The 13677-nt window shown below is 28.9% G+C and overlaps 2 protein-coding genes across 2 annotated transcripts; both read right to left on the minus strand.

The window, feature by feature from the left end:
- Nucleotides 1-1079: 1079 nt before the first annotated feature.
- On the minus strand, nucleotides 1080-1897 carry LOC108482299 (photosystem II repair protein PSB27-H1, chloroplastic-like). Its single transcript, XM_017785423.2, has one exon. It carries the CDS (start codon nucleotides 1801-1803, stop codon nucleotides 1282-1284), a length of 522 nt encoding a protein of 173 aa, XP_017640912.1. The 5' UTR covers nucleotides 1804-1897; the 3' UTR covers nucleotides 1080-1281.
- Nucleotides 1898-2726: 829 nt separating this feature from the next.
- Nucleotides 2727-6875, minus strand: LOC108482537 (indole-3-acetic acid-amido synthetase GH3.10-like). Its single transcript, XM_017785669.2, has 4 exons — nucleotides 6459-6875; nucleotides 5578-5679; nucleotides 4658-5478; nucleotides 2727-3436 (listed from the first exon to the last, which is right to left on the minus strand). Exons 1-4 carry the CDS (start codon nucleotides 6800-6802, stop codon nucleotides 2901-2903), a joined length of 1803 nt encoding a protein of 600 aa, XP_017641158.1. The 5' UTR covers nucleotides 6803-6875; the 3' UTR covers nucleotides 2727-2900.
- Between the last annotated feature and the right edge of the window lie 6802 nt (nucleotides 6876-13677).

A 13677-nucleotide genomic window follows, 5' to 3' on the forward strand; every position in this document is an offset into this window, starting at 1 on the left:
ATGATATCATGTCAACATAAAGTACACGCGGACCGCTGCGCCATTTTCCATACCAACATTGTTAAAAGAATTGTTGTTTTAATCAACATTTTCATTAAAATAGTTATTTGATTTTTTTTGAAAAGTTAACTCTTAGATTTAGCTAAAAAAAAAGATAAGGGTTAAATTGACAAAGTATATATAAAATCAAATCAAAATTTTATATATAAAATCGCACAAAACCAAAGCTTGCAAATGATAATACACATTAGATCAAAATTCATGTATGATTTTGATATTTATTTCATTATATAATTTATAACACATAAAAATTAAATCTATAATAATATATAATATTATAATGTAAACACTAAAAACATGTTCAGATGATTATATGTAAAAATTCAATAAATGATAAAATAAAAAATATTAAACATTAAATTAAAAATCATATAAATATATATATTTTAAATTGAAAATAACATGGGCGGTTCCAAAATAGACTTAAGTCAGCAATTTAAAATATAGATGAATTTATGTAAAATTTTAAGGCCATATTTCAATCCAAGCGAAGCTTGGACAAACTTAGAGCATGTTAATATTATACTTAAGTCTAATTCGAATTCAACCTGCCCAATCCATGAAGAATTTTAGATTGGATGCACCACTAATCAAAATTGATGTCTACTAAATACTCAAATATAATTGTGATGGTTAAATTACGTGAGAGCTCCCTACATTATTGGGTTTGGATCAAATTAGTCCCTTTATTATTAAATAGATTAATATAGACAATATACTATTAAAACAAATTAAATAAGTCTAAATTGTAATAGAGTTAAGATTTACTATATAAAAATGTCTCAAAATTTATTTTTAAATTGCATTTAATTTTAAACAAAATATTTCATTTATAGAATGATAAAACTTAAAAATATTAACTTTGTTAAACAATAAATGATATCTTTTAAATATTAAATATTAGCTCTATTATAATGTGGCTTAATTTGATTTTTTAAATAATACATGAATTAAATTGATTCATTTAATATTAAAGGGACTAATTTGATCATATCCCTATAGTAGAGGCACCTCTCATATTCATTGAGCTAAGTGTGATGACAATTTTTATTTTCAGGATTGAATTACAATAATATCATCATTTTTGTTCATAATTTACAAACTGAATCACCAATTTGCAAATTTGCAATCTCAAACTCAATAAAATTCAATAACTATTTTAAGCCGTTAAAATCTCGAAAGTTTTAAGCAGCAAAGCAACATGTGTGTTGATCCATTTCATCATCTTCCTCGCAACAAAGCTTTCTCGGCGGTATCCATCTCTTCAAGAATCCTCGCCTTTCTCTTAGCCGGAATCGGCGCCGTCGGCCCAAAGCTAATATAATGTCCCGAGACAGCATTCAATGCCGAATAAATCTCACGAAACGAAGCTCGACCCAACAAAGCTTTCTCCCTCCTGTACTTAGCCACCCAACTGTTCGACGTGTCTCTAAGCTCCGCCACCGCGGTGGCGACGTTAGGGTCGTTTTTGTCCATGCTGATGGTGTTCCTCACTTTGTTGATGACATCGGAGGTCTCTTTTACGTACTCCTCGTCCTCGGCTGCGAATGCCTGTGGTGGTGTCACTGGTAGAAGCGATGAAAGAGATAGTGTTGCGGTGGTGACGGCGGAAAGAGACAAGAAGTGGCGACGTGAAGGATGGTGTTGGTTTTGGTGCGGCAGAGGAGAGGGTGGTGGGGCGGCGGAGGTGGGGAGGAGGGGTTGGAGCTTGGGGGTAGGGGTTAGTAGCGATGGGGAAGCCATGGTTTTTGGGGGAGAAAGGGAAATTTGAGTATTTGGTGCATGTAAAGGAGAAGTGTGTTAGTGCCACGTGGGCTTATCACCTTATCTAAAAATGAGTTTCAATGGTTGAAATGGTTCAATGATATCTCATATAGATTTTACCAATGTCCAAGGTGGCAAATAGATTTTGAGTCTTTAATTTCATGCAAGTGTTCCTAGTCTTAACCACAAGGATACTTTTTCCATTTTCGTCCATCCACTATGCTCACAAAAGTTGAAGTCTTGATTCAACTTTAATTTTGTTTACTTAATAATTATTGATTTTGATTAATAATATTGATATGGTAATTATGAGATTTTTAAAATTTAATCCTTATCGTCAATTGAATATTAATTTAGTTGGCATCAAATTTATTGCCAGTGCAAGAGGATATGGGTTCGAGTGCGTTAAAGCGCATTTTTATCATATTTAAAGGTTGGAAGGGGTTATGAGTAGTTTTAAACATTATATCAAAAAAAAAACAAAGACCAAGAAACTATTGATTGTGCTGAATTCGAGCTTAATAATACTCAGCTCGAACAACTCACTAGTCTTATCAACCTTTTTTGACTTTTTAATATATATTTTAAATATCTTATATTATTAAGTTACATTATTACCCTTAATATATATTATCAATCTTAAACTTAATTATCAAGTCAAGCTCGAGCTAAAAAATTGATGTTGTTCTGAATTTCAAATCAAGCTTGAGCTTAAGCTTAACAATATTCAAACTCGGTTCAGTTCAGTTACACCCTGGTTTGAACTCATGCTTTTACCAAACTAATATCTTTCTTTATTGAGCACACCAATAACTATCATAGTAATTTTTACAAACAATTTATGATCAAACAATCCTAACTCAAAAAGAAAAAGAAAATTTTCATATGATAAAAGATTCAAATTTAGATTAATTGGATATCACTTTATTAGTTGAGAGTGAATATATTAAATTATCTTTTCAAAAGTCCCCCATCAATACAAATTCCTGCGTTAGCATAAATGGACATTGGATTCTAAGATTGCAATAAAATAAACATAAAACTTGTTTGTTGTTGTTATATTCTACTTAACGGTTTTAACCATAAGCTGTGCTTCTAAACCTCTTAACAGTGTAAAGATCAAGGATTTTAAGTAATGTCCGGTCATTAGTGCACCTTGGTGTCTTAAATTGGCTGAGTGCTGCCCCATTCCCTATGAAATAATCCAAAATCCTCTTAAAAGTACCTCTTTCGACGATACAAAGCTCCAATGGTCCGATCGAGTTGGTCCGTCTTGACACGACGTAGCCGGGGTCGACAAATGAGGCATCCATTTCCCGACAACACTCGCAGAGGACCCGTTCCTCAACTTTGCCTTTGATCTCCCAATAGATCACGTAGTGGCCCGGTTGATGCGTTAGTTTAGCATGGCTCGTGAAATCGACTAGCTCGGCTCGGTGTTTGCTCAGCAATTGGGAACCTTTTTCGACCACTAATTGAAGGTCTTTCTCGGTGTTTTTGTCGATGTTAACGACTAGTAATAGCTTTCTCCTACATATGAATTTCAGTTTTGGGGTTTCGTTGTGAAATCCGCTCACTTCTACCACGTCTCCGAGTCTATATCTGTAAAGCCCTGCCAATTAATACATAGTAAACACGATTATGGTTCGTCAAAAAAAATGAGTTTATATGAAATAATAAAAACTCAAATCGTCATATAAAATTTTCAATTACTTCACTCTAAATGAAAAAATATATATTTAAACAAATTTATTATAGATTCTGATTATATCTGTTTTTTTTAAATAATGCATAGAACTATTTATAGTTTCTCTCTAACTTATGAATAAGAGGATAATGCGCTTCAACATACTTAAATTCACATTCTCCTGTATTAACAACAATGCTCATATTTATTGAACTAAGACTAAACCGACAAAAATATATATTTTTTAAATTAAGGCAAAATGGAGTGGGATAAATTTTTTTCTTAAAAGAAACTTAATTGTAAATAAATAGACATTAAAAATTAAAATAATCAATAATATGTAATATGACGAGATAAAATGAGAATCATGGATATACCCAACATACATATGGGGGTCATTGGTTGAAATTTAATGTTTATATCGAAGCATGACTTTCAATTTTCGATTTAACGGTTTCAATTTATTAAATAGGATTATCTAACTATTTTGAAAATTTTAAAATCATACATAATAATTAAGAAAAAATCATAAAAAATTGAAGAAATTGAACTAACATTTAAGAAAATGCCCATTTTTGTTTAAAATGTTGAAAAAAATTCGGTTTTCATTTCTCAATCTTACAAAAATAATTAAAATTTATGGACTTACTAAAAACACATCTAAAATTAGTCTAGACAAATTGATGTTCAAATAAAATTATACCTTTTATTAATTTATATATTTTACACATGGCATGCTAAGTAATCTCAATCTTGTAACAGAAAACTAGTTCAGATACTAATTAGGATACCGATAGAGACAAAGGGAGGAAGGCAAGCAAAGGCTTGACCCTTTTAAAATGAGAAATTCTCTTTTAAGTTCTAAAATTTATAAAATCTTAAATCAATATACGATAAAATTATAGTTTGTTTTTTAAAATGTTAAAATTTTAATTTAGCCTTTTTAAAATAATAAAATATAAGTCAATTTAATGGTGAAATTATTTTTAGCTTTCATAAAGATATATATTTTAATTCCGATCCTTCTAAAAAGGTTTCTAGCTTCAGCCCTAAGTATCAACTGAATGCTTTTGAGTAAGTTGAGGGGGCAAAATATATATTAACCCTTAAAAAATATTCTGAAAAAGAAAAAAAAAAAGAACTTACCAGTAAAAGTAGTGAGAACAATCTCGTATTCTTGTCCAACCTTGACTTGGGAAAGTGGAACCGGGTCATCTTCAATGAAATCAACACTACCAGAACCCGAATATTGATCTTGTCTGTAAAGAGGAATAAACTCGAAATACGAAAATGTGGGCATTACAGCAAAAGTGACCTTTTCGGGTTCCAAAGATGGATCCAAATTCACCCCGATCCAACTCTCCGTCGACCCGTATTCGGCACTCACCAATGGCAACGAACCACAATAATGCCTTAGTTTCTTCAAGTAATGTTGCATGGATCCGGTCATTATAGAGTAAACGTATTTAGCATTGGGCCAAAGTTTAGGTACCAAACCGAACCAATCCGAGCCTTGTAAACCCTCGCAAATAGCTTCAATCCTCGAGGCTAAAATTGGGTTCGGTTCGATTATGTCCAACACGGCTTTCCGCATCTTCGGCCACGTTATTTTCGAGCTAACATTGCCTTCTTTGATGTCTTTGCATATATCTTCCCACTGTTCTTCGAACGAGGAGAACGCTTGGACGATACTGTAAGCGAAAGTCGAGGTAATGCACTCAACCTCTTTCTGAAAGAAGAGGCCGAGTAAGAGGTGACAATACGTTGTTTGTTTGTAGTCCCCATTCGAGATCACCTCGTGGGGACTACAAGTGAACAGCTTTGTTTTCTCTTGTTTGATTCTGAATTCTTCACTGGCAAAATAGTGTGTTGTTGCCGTTCCAGCCATTAGTCCTCCTCTTGTTTTGAACCTTTTGCTACTGTATATGAACTCTAAGATCCTTCCTTTGCTTCGTGTTGGGTACACCCTATAAAACACATAACGAATGTTATCGACTAATCAATTATTATAATAATATCGAGTTGTCCCCAAGTAGTGATTTAAATGAAAGAGGTGAAGGGAGGACCTTGATCTATATGCTGCTGCTAATCGGAAGATCTGCAAAGTTGTCTTCGAGCTATGACGGGTAAATGGTATGAACTTTTGTCGACCTTCGGTGGTACCGGAGCTGCAAGCGAGAAAACGTAAGTAAATTTATTTAAATTAAACGACGAAAATAGTAATTATATTTTATTTAAATTTAATACGAAAAAATCATCTGCAAAATATGGAGGAGTAAATTTTGAAATATACTCATTTTTTGGGTAATAAAAGAAGGTTCCATAGGACAGAAAGTACATTTATGATAAGTGAAATAAAGTCTTTGTACCAAACTCTCTTAGCATCATTATAGTAAGGCAACTTTGATTAATACTTTTATTAGAGAAGACTAAAAAAATCCCAAAACTCATATAGATTAATTCGAATCTAAACTTGCTTCAATTTGATTTAATCATAAAAAATTAACAACTTAAACCAGTTCAATTTAAACTTAAATGAAATCATACGCAAAATTTATTCGAACAATAACCAATTTAAGCTCAAAATTACTTGAATATGAAGTGACTAGAACACGAAGATGAAACTATACAAACCAAAAACGATATAAACCTGAAACAGACCAAACTTGACTAAATGAAAACATAAGCACAAGAACCACAAATTTATATAATTTCACTAAAAGGAAGATGCCATGAAATCTCTACCATTCTTTTGAACACAAAACTAATACGATGTTTTAAGAAACTGAATTTGTTTCAAGATTATCTTAAGATATAACATGGACATAAAAAAAAGAGATAGAGGTACCTTTACAAAAAAGAGATAGAGGTACCTTTACAATACACTTTAAGACAAGGGTCATGAATGTAAGCGATGTTTTGTCCCAAAGCTGAACAATGTCCTTACCTTAGAGACAGTGTCGTAATAGGATGTTGGGTAAGAATAGGAGAAGTGTCCCCATCTGCAATTCGTTGAATAAAAGGCTCTAAATCTTCATGGGAAACTAAAGGTACCAAACAAGTGTAAAGCGATTCCATTTCACATGCATCCATCTCTCGAATATCCAAATCCTTGTCCCCGAACCATTTCTTTAAGTACTCGACGCCGCGGTTCAACTCGAGGATCTGGCGAAGGGTTTCTCTTTGAACTGTGGCGACGTTGGTCGATATGGTGTCGAACCAGCGGATAATGTCGTGATCATTGGAGCAACCATTGCCATTGCCATTGCCATTGCTAGCTTCAGCTTCCATAAAGGGACAGAAAAGAAACGAAACAAAACGAAAAGAAAGGTAGCAAGTAAAATGAAAATGTTGGGTGCTATGGCAACTTGAAGAAATAAAAAAAAAAAAATCTTTATAAAAAAAAAATCTTTGGCATGGTGGCTATCATATTATTAGGGTAAATTACACCCAATGTCACTAAATTATTAGTAACTTTATGTTTTAGTCACTTAATTTTAAAAAGTTATAAAATGATCACTGAATTATTTAAAAGTTTTCATTTAAGTCAATAAACTATTAAAAAGTTTTTATTTATGTTATTGGGTTATTAAGTTTTTTTTTTTTTTTTTTGTTTTAAGTTCAATTAGTGAGGTACAAGTGATGATTCAACAATCGATATTATGAATCTGTATTTATTAGTGAGTAGAAGACATATCTTAGATCAAAACTGATCTGAAGATCAATATCATAGATTTGATTTGCAGATTTCATTCAAAGCTATTTAATGAAAAAAAAATTTGTACAAGAGGAATAAAAACTTTTGATTGATGCAAACAGTACAAATAAAAAGAAGTCATATAACAACGATTTTAACAGTTCAATAATTTAAACGAAAGTCATTTTTATAATTTTTGAAATTAAATAATTAAAATATAAACATATTGATAATTTAGTGATAATATATAGCTTAACTTTACTTTTATTGAAGCACCATGGTTGAAGTGTTCGATGGGTTCTCGACCACAATTGATGGGGGTGTTGTCATTTTCGGGAGAGAGATTAGATTCTTTGGGGTACACCTAGGAATTTAGAAGGGGACCATAGACCATAGACTATATACTATACAGTCAACCCGCTCCGACAAATTGGCACCATGCATGCCCATCTTAAATGATTTTTTTTCTCATATTTTAATTTAATTCCGACTCCACGACTCATCGACGATCGTTAGTTAAGGTGAAGATTTTGAGTTTATAAATTTTCAAACTCAAGTCTCATTATTTGTAAGTATAACGTATGGATCTCTCATTCATCATATGTATATATTATGTGTAAGTTTTGTCCGAATTGATTTGGTTCTTCATCCTTTATACATTATACTAGTTATATTTGCACTACTAAAAGTTTCAAAAAACATCCAACTCGATTTAAATTTAGAAACTTTTAAAAATTAACAACTCAAACTTGACTTCAATTCAAACTTATTCAAACTTAAAATAATTAAAACCTAAAACGATTTAATCTTAAAATAACTTAAATATGAAATAATTTGAATAAATAAAATTAAAAGTGACAGTAACCTAAATTTATCTAAATTTATAATGAATCAATTCGAAAAATCCTATCCTTACCAACCAAAATGTTGTTTATTTTATAATCAAAATTACTTTTAAAAATATTCTTGATATTTTCCCAATTCGACTTGGACGGTCTCAAATTCATTACTAAAATTAGTATGGAATATATATATTTATATCGACCCATATTATACAATGAAAAGAAAGTTTCATGATAGGACTGTATGTGACAGAATAATATTTGAAATTTGTTGAAACATAAATTTTTTTATTATAAAACTCAAGCTAGTTATAAACAATAAAAAATAAAAATAAAATATGCATATATAATTTTAAATTTCCTTATCAAATATTAAACTATTTATTTCTATGAGAGTTCATAGAATAAGTTTTTTTCTTAATAATAATACACTAATTAATTACAGTGTTTATGGATTGGATTGAGTTAGATTCGAATCATGTTTGTGCTTGACATCAATATCATGCATAGTTATCCAAGCCCAAGTCGATCTAGAATACGAATCTCAAATGTTGTTCAAGTCTAATTATATTTGTAAATGACTAACCCAAGCTCGTTTAAGTCTACTCATATTATCTTTTACTTTTGGGTAAACTATATTAATAGTCACCGATTATAGTTTTGTTCTTTTTTTTGACCACCCAATTATGAAAAATTATAAAATAATCTTTTAACTATTTAATTTTTTATTTTTAAATGAATTTTATTTTCCGAAATTAATTTTTATATATATATATTTTTAATTTCGAGCCAAACTTTGAATTTAAAATGAATTTTTTGTTGATGGAACAAATCAAATGTTGTTTGCTTTTGATGATTCCTGTCTATCCGTTATAAGGTTGGAGTCTCATGGAGGTAAAATTACTTTAGGAAACAAAATCGACAAAATACAATGTCAATTTTCAATATTCATGGATTTGACATTTTTTTAATAATTGTGTTGTTTGTTGTCATATTTAAGAAAATAATTTTGATTTGTAAAATTAATATATTAAATGATAGGGACAAATTAATATTTAGTTCTTAAATTTGGTATTTTTTTCACTTTGGTCCTTGAATTTTTTTGGTTCACATCAGTCTCGAAATTTAACTGCTTTTCTCAATTTAATTTTTAAACTTAGATTCCTTTAAAATATAATGACATGACATTATAAGATTGTGATATGCTATTACCTAAAAGAATTTTTTTAAAAAAATAGAATTTTTATTTTATATTTTTTAAATTTTATATAATTAAGAAAAATATTCAATTTCGCAGTACATAATAAAATTTCACTTTGACCCTAAAAAGTTATAAAATTTTATTTACTTTTTAAAATGTAATAAAGATACAAACTATTAAAATGATTAAATTGCATTTTAACTCTCTTAAAAATATACAATTAAAATTCGCCCTCAAAATAAATCACTTCACCCCTTGTTTAAAATGCCACATCAACACACTTTAATGAAATCAAAGTTTAGGGATTAAATTAGAAATATTTTCCCGGTTCACATTTGTCTCGAAACTTAGCAGTTTTTCACAAATTGACTCTTAAATTTAGATTTTGTTAAAGTGCGATTACATAAGACTATGAGATTGTGTTATATTATCACTTGAAAATTTTAATTTTTAAAAATATATATTTTTAATATTATTTAAATTTTATATAATTTTAAAAGGGATGATGTTGTATGCCGTCATACTTGAATTAAATTCAAATATAGAGACCAAATTAAGAAAAATTACAAAATTTATATATTAAATCTTGCTTTTATCCCTAAATAAAATATAAAATTTAATTTGTACATTATATTAAATTATTTTACATATATTTATCGTATATTGTTTGTATTGTATGGTATTTATGATTAAACAACCATATCATTGGGGTTTGTCTTTATATCCTATCTACCAAAGGATGGTTCATTGATAAGTGGCTGAGGTGAGTGAACGGTGGCACCCAAGGTGCAGTCTGTATCTTACAGGTTCACCATAATGGTTTCTACAGCTGTTTGTGTCTTTGGCTCGATCTTCAAGGTTGTAGGTCCATCACCTTTGATGCACGGGGCAAAATAGGGTTTTTATAAACATAATACTAAAAAATTAATTAATTACAAAAATTGAATGAAACAAATTAATTACGAAAATAAAGTGTTATCTTTCGTGTTTTTCAATGTCATTTGACATATTAATAGTATCAAACTGAAATGTGATAAACTAAAACGTTCAAGGATCTGATATAAAACTTCTCCCTTCTAGCACAGATCAAATACTTATTAAGGGATAATTGCATTATAAACCCTTTCTTATTTTTTATTTTCTTTTTAAAGTACTATCATTTTTTTAAAATAAACCATTCATTGCTTATTATTTTCATTTTAAAGTCCCGTAGCAAATAATATTTTTATCGATAAATGTTGAAGTTATTTGATTGTTTTTAAACCCTCTCAATTATAATTGTTTGAATCTGGCCCCTCTATTATAAGGGCCAAATCAAATTAGTCCTCTCAATTATTAAATCAATTTAATCCTCAAATAAGTTCAATATTTATCGATAAAAACATCATTTACTGCATGGTTTTAAAAAGAAAATAATAAGTAGGGTTTATTTTAAAAAATAGAAGTACTTTAAAAAGAAAATAATAAACAAGAAAAGGTTTATGAAACAATTATCCCTTAAAACATATTTGGTATCGCTATACTATTAGGCAGCACCCTTAAGTTTTTCTTTACAACATCCAATCTAAAAGAGGAAAGTTTTATATCAAGTCCCTGAACGTTTTGCTTCATTATACTTCAATCTGGTGCCGCCAACTAATCAGGCAATACCGAAAAACACTATAGAAAACACTCTATTTTTGTAATTAATTAATTTTTTAGTATTATTGTTATAACGAAACCCGACATAATATAATTACTAAATTATGATAGATTCGATGCAAGTAAAAATAGAATTATATAACAAATATATTTATTAAAAATTAATATAAAATAAATAAATCTTTTGTTGAAATGGTAAAGTGAAGATACTGAAAACTATAATGTTTTAGATTCATGTCATATTATACGTATGCATTTTTTATTTTTATATAAAAAGATATAAAATGATAAAATATCCTTAAAATAATATACTTCGAATGCACGTGATACATTCATAAGACAACTAGTACTTTACCAATAAACTTTCATCGAGATACTATTACTTAAATCTTCGGAAATATAGAGACGCCATTGTTAGGTGAATTATTTATATTGATAGGACAATCATCTTTTATCATCCACATACTTTATAATATCATATCACTCATCTTTGTAAGTTCTTAGACAGGCTAATGACAAAGACCAATGAACCAACCAAAGGCTGGTATGTGCATCGATATATAAATTCATCCCACCCCTGTGAGAAGCAAAGGCAGTCCATACTTTTCCAATTTCCCCCTTCAGTCTCTTTACCACTCCAATAGGAACACCTAATCCCCAAACTCGACGACTCTCCACCCACATGAGTGAACTAGCCTTGCATCCACCCCGTCACCAAACGCTTGTTTTTAGCCATACGACACAAGAAAGATACACAAATAAAATATAAGCATAAATTATTAACGTTAAATCAATTAACTAATTATTTTATGTATATTTTATTATATATTATTAATATGTTAACAATATTATACATAAATCGATCAATGCGGTTAAATTTTGGTAACGAATAATAACTAACAAAAATATAATACTTGAGACTTTAATTGATTTAATAGGAAAAATCAAATTAACCGAATGGTTCTAATAACTTATATAGGGTTGGGCATTCAATCTAGTCGAGTTGAACCGAGTCAAAAAATTTCGAGTTAGTTGAGTTGACAGATCCTATTTTTATAACAAAACTCAATTTAAATTTTTTTCAAATCGAATTGAATCAAGTCAAAAAATTTCGAGCCAAGTTAACGAATCATATTATTTATACTCAATGTTGCATTTACATAGATCAATTATTTAACTAGTAGACAAAGTATAATATTATTTAACTATATAAATGGTTTTTTCTTTTAACTTAATAGGTAAACATTTATCAAAATAACGTAGTTTTACTTTTTAATTTAATGATTTTGAATTTTAACTTTAGAAAAAGGTAAACATTTATCAAAACAACGTAATTTTGCCTTTTCTTATTCAGAAATTTGGATAACTCAAATTGTATAATTCATATATGAGTTAAACTGAAAATTTTAATTTTTTTTCGAGTTGATCCGAATAATTCGATCAACTCAAATAATTTAAATTATTTAATCCAAATTTTAAATATTTTATTAAATTTTTTTAATTGAATCTAATTTTATCTCCTCTAAACTCATATATGTAGATTTTAAGGGGCTTATGATATCCTCCGTCTAGAATCCTCGAGTTCCTCCGTCTAGAATCCTCGCGTGAGACTATGTCAAGTCACTTTCATTGGGAACATGTTATATATTTAGGTTTTTTCTTTTAAAAAATAATTATTTATTATACATTAAATATAACAAATAAATGTTAAAGTTCAAAACCCAAATTTAAAAATCTTTTATTATTTTTATAAGTTTAGATAGATTTAAAGGGTTAAAAGAATATTTTAATTTCTGATCTGAATCAAATTTAAAAATTTCTTGTCTAACGTTTGATTTTTTATGGGTTGAGCTTAGCAAGTTCAAAAAGTATTCTAATTTATAGACAAATTTAATTCCGTGGTACTCTTTTTTTTAAAGCTTACAAGTATAGTACAATCAAAATACAAGTATAGATATAAATATATGCCCGAGCAACCGACAAAGTGAAAAAATCAAACTATTATAGTACAAATAAAGTAAGGACTAGAATAATCCAAATTAAAATCGACTAACTGGATTAAAACTCGTACATGATGACAACATATGATCAGACTTGAATACGTCATTTATAATTTACATGTGATAAGTGTTGAACTTAAGCATTCAAGGCCCAAAACTTTTACCTTTGCCAACTATACTAGAATTTCATTGATAATTAAATGATGCAATTTTGAACAAATATATTATAGTATGGCCTCACATAGCTATTTTTATTCAATCATTTTTCTTATTTGTAATCCTTTTCCCTTTTTGTGTGTGTATGATGAACATCTTATTCAATACATTTTACCATCCATGAAGAAAGAGGCGAAATTAGAAAATTTGAGGGACCAAAATTAAATTGTATATTTTAGTGAGAGTTAAAATATAATTTTACCATTTCAATAGTTTATATCTTTATAATTTTTAAATGAATAAATTAAAATTTTATTACTTTTAGAAAGTTAAAGTGTAGTTTTACCATATATTAATTTAAAATTTTATAAAATTTAAAAGGTTAAAACTAAAATTTTCATTTTAGAGAATTGAGACACTCGCTAACTCTCTTGGTATCACTTCTAAATGAAGGCTAACTCTTTCTAAATTCATATTTATCTTTTTTTAATAATATTATTTCTAAAATTTAAACTGTTATTCCCTTAAATATTAATGATTTCTCATTTTAATATCCAACAAAATAACCAAAAGAAAGAAAAGGCAAGAAGAAGAAATAAATAATAATAAATAAGGCAAAAATGATATTT

This window comes from Gossypium arboreum, chromosome 1 (assembly GCF_025698485.1).
Source record: "Gossypium arboreum isolate Shixiya-1 chromosome 1, ASM2569848v2, whole genome shotgun sequence".
Lineage (NCBI taxonomy): Eukaryota > Viridiplantae > Streptophyta > Magnoliopsida > Malvales > Malvaceae > Gossypium > Gossypium arboreum.

Coding starts and splice junctions, on each gene's coding strand:
- LOC108482299 (XM_017785423.2), bottom strand. CDS start 1,803: ATGGCTTCCCCATCGCTACTAACCCCTACCCCCAAGCTCCAACCCCTC.
- LOC108482537 (XM_017785669.2), bottom strand. CDS start 6,802: ATGGAAGCTGAAGCTAGCAATGGCAATGGCAATGGCAATGGTTGCTCC. Junction 5,680..6,458: donor ATTACGACACTGTCTCTAAG/GTAAGGACATTG, acceptor TCTCGCTTGCAG/CTCCGGTACCACCGAAGGTC. Junction 5,479..5,577: donor GCAGCAGCATATAGATCAAG/GTCCTCCCTTCA, acceptor TGTGTTTTATAG/GGTGTACCCAACACGAAGCA.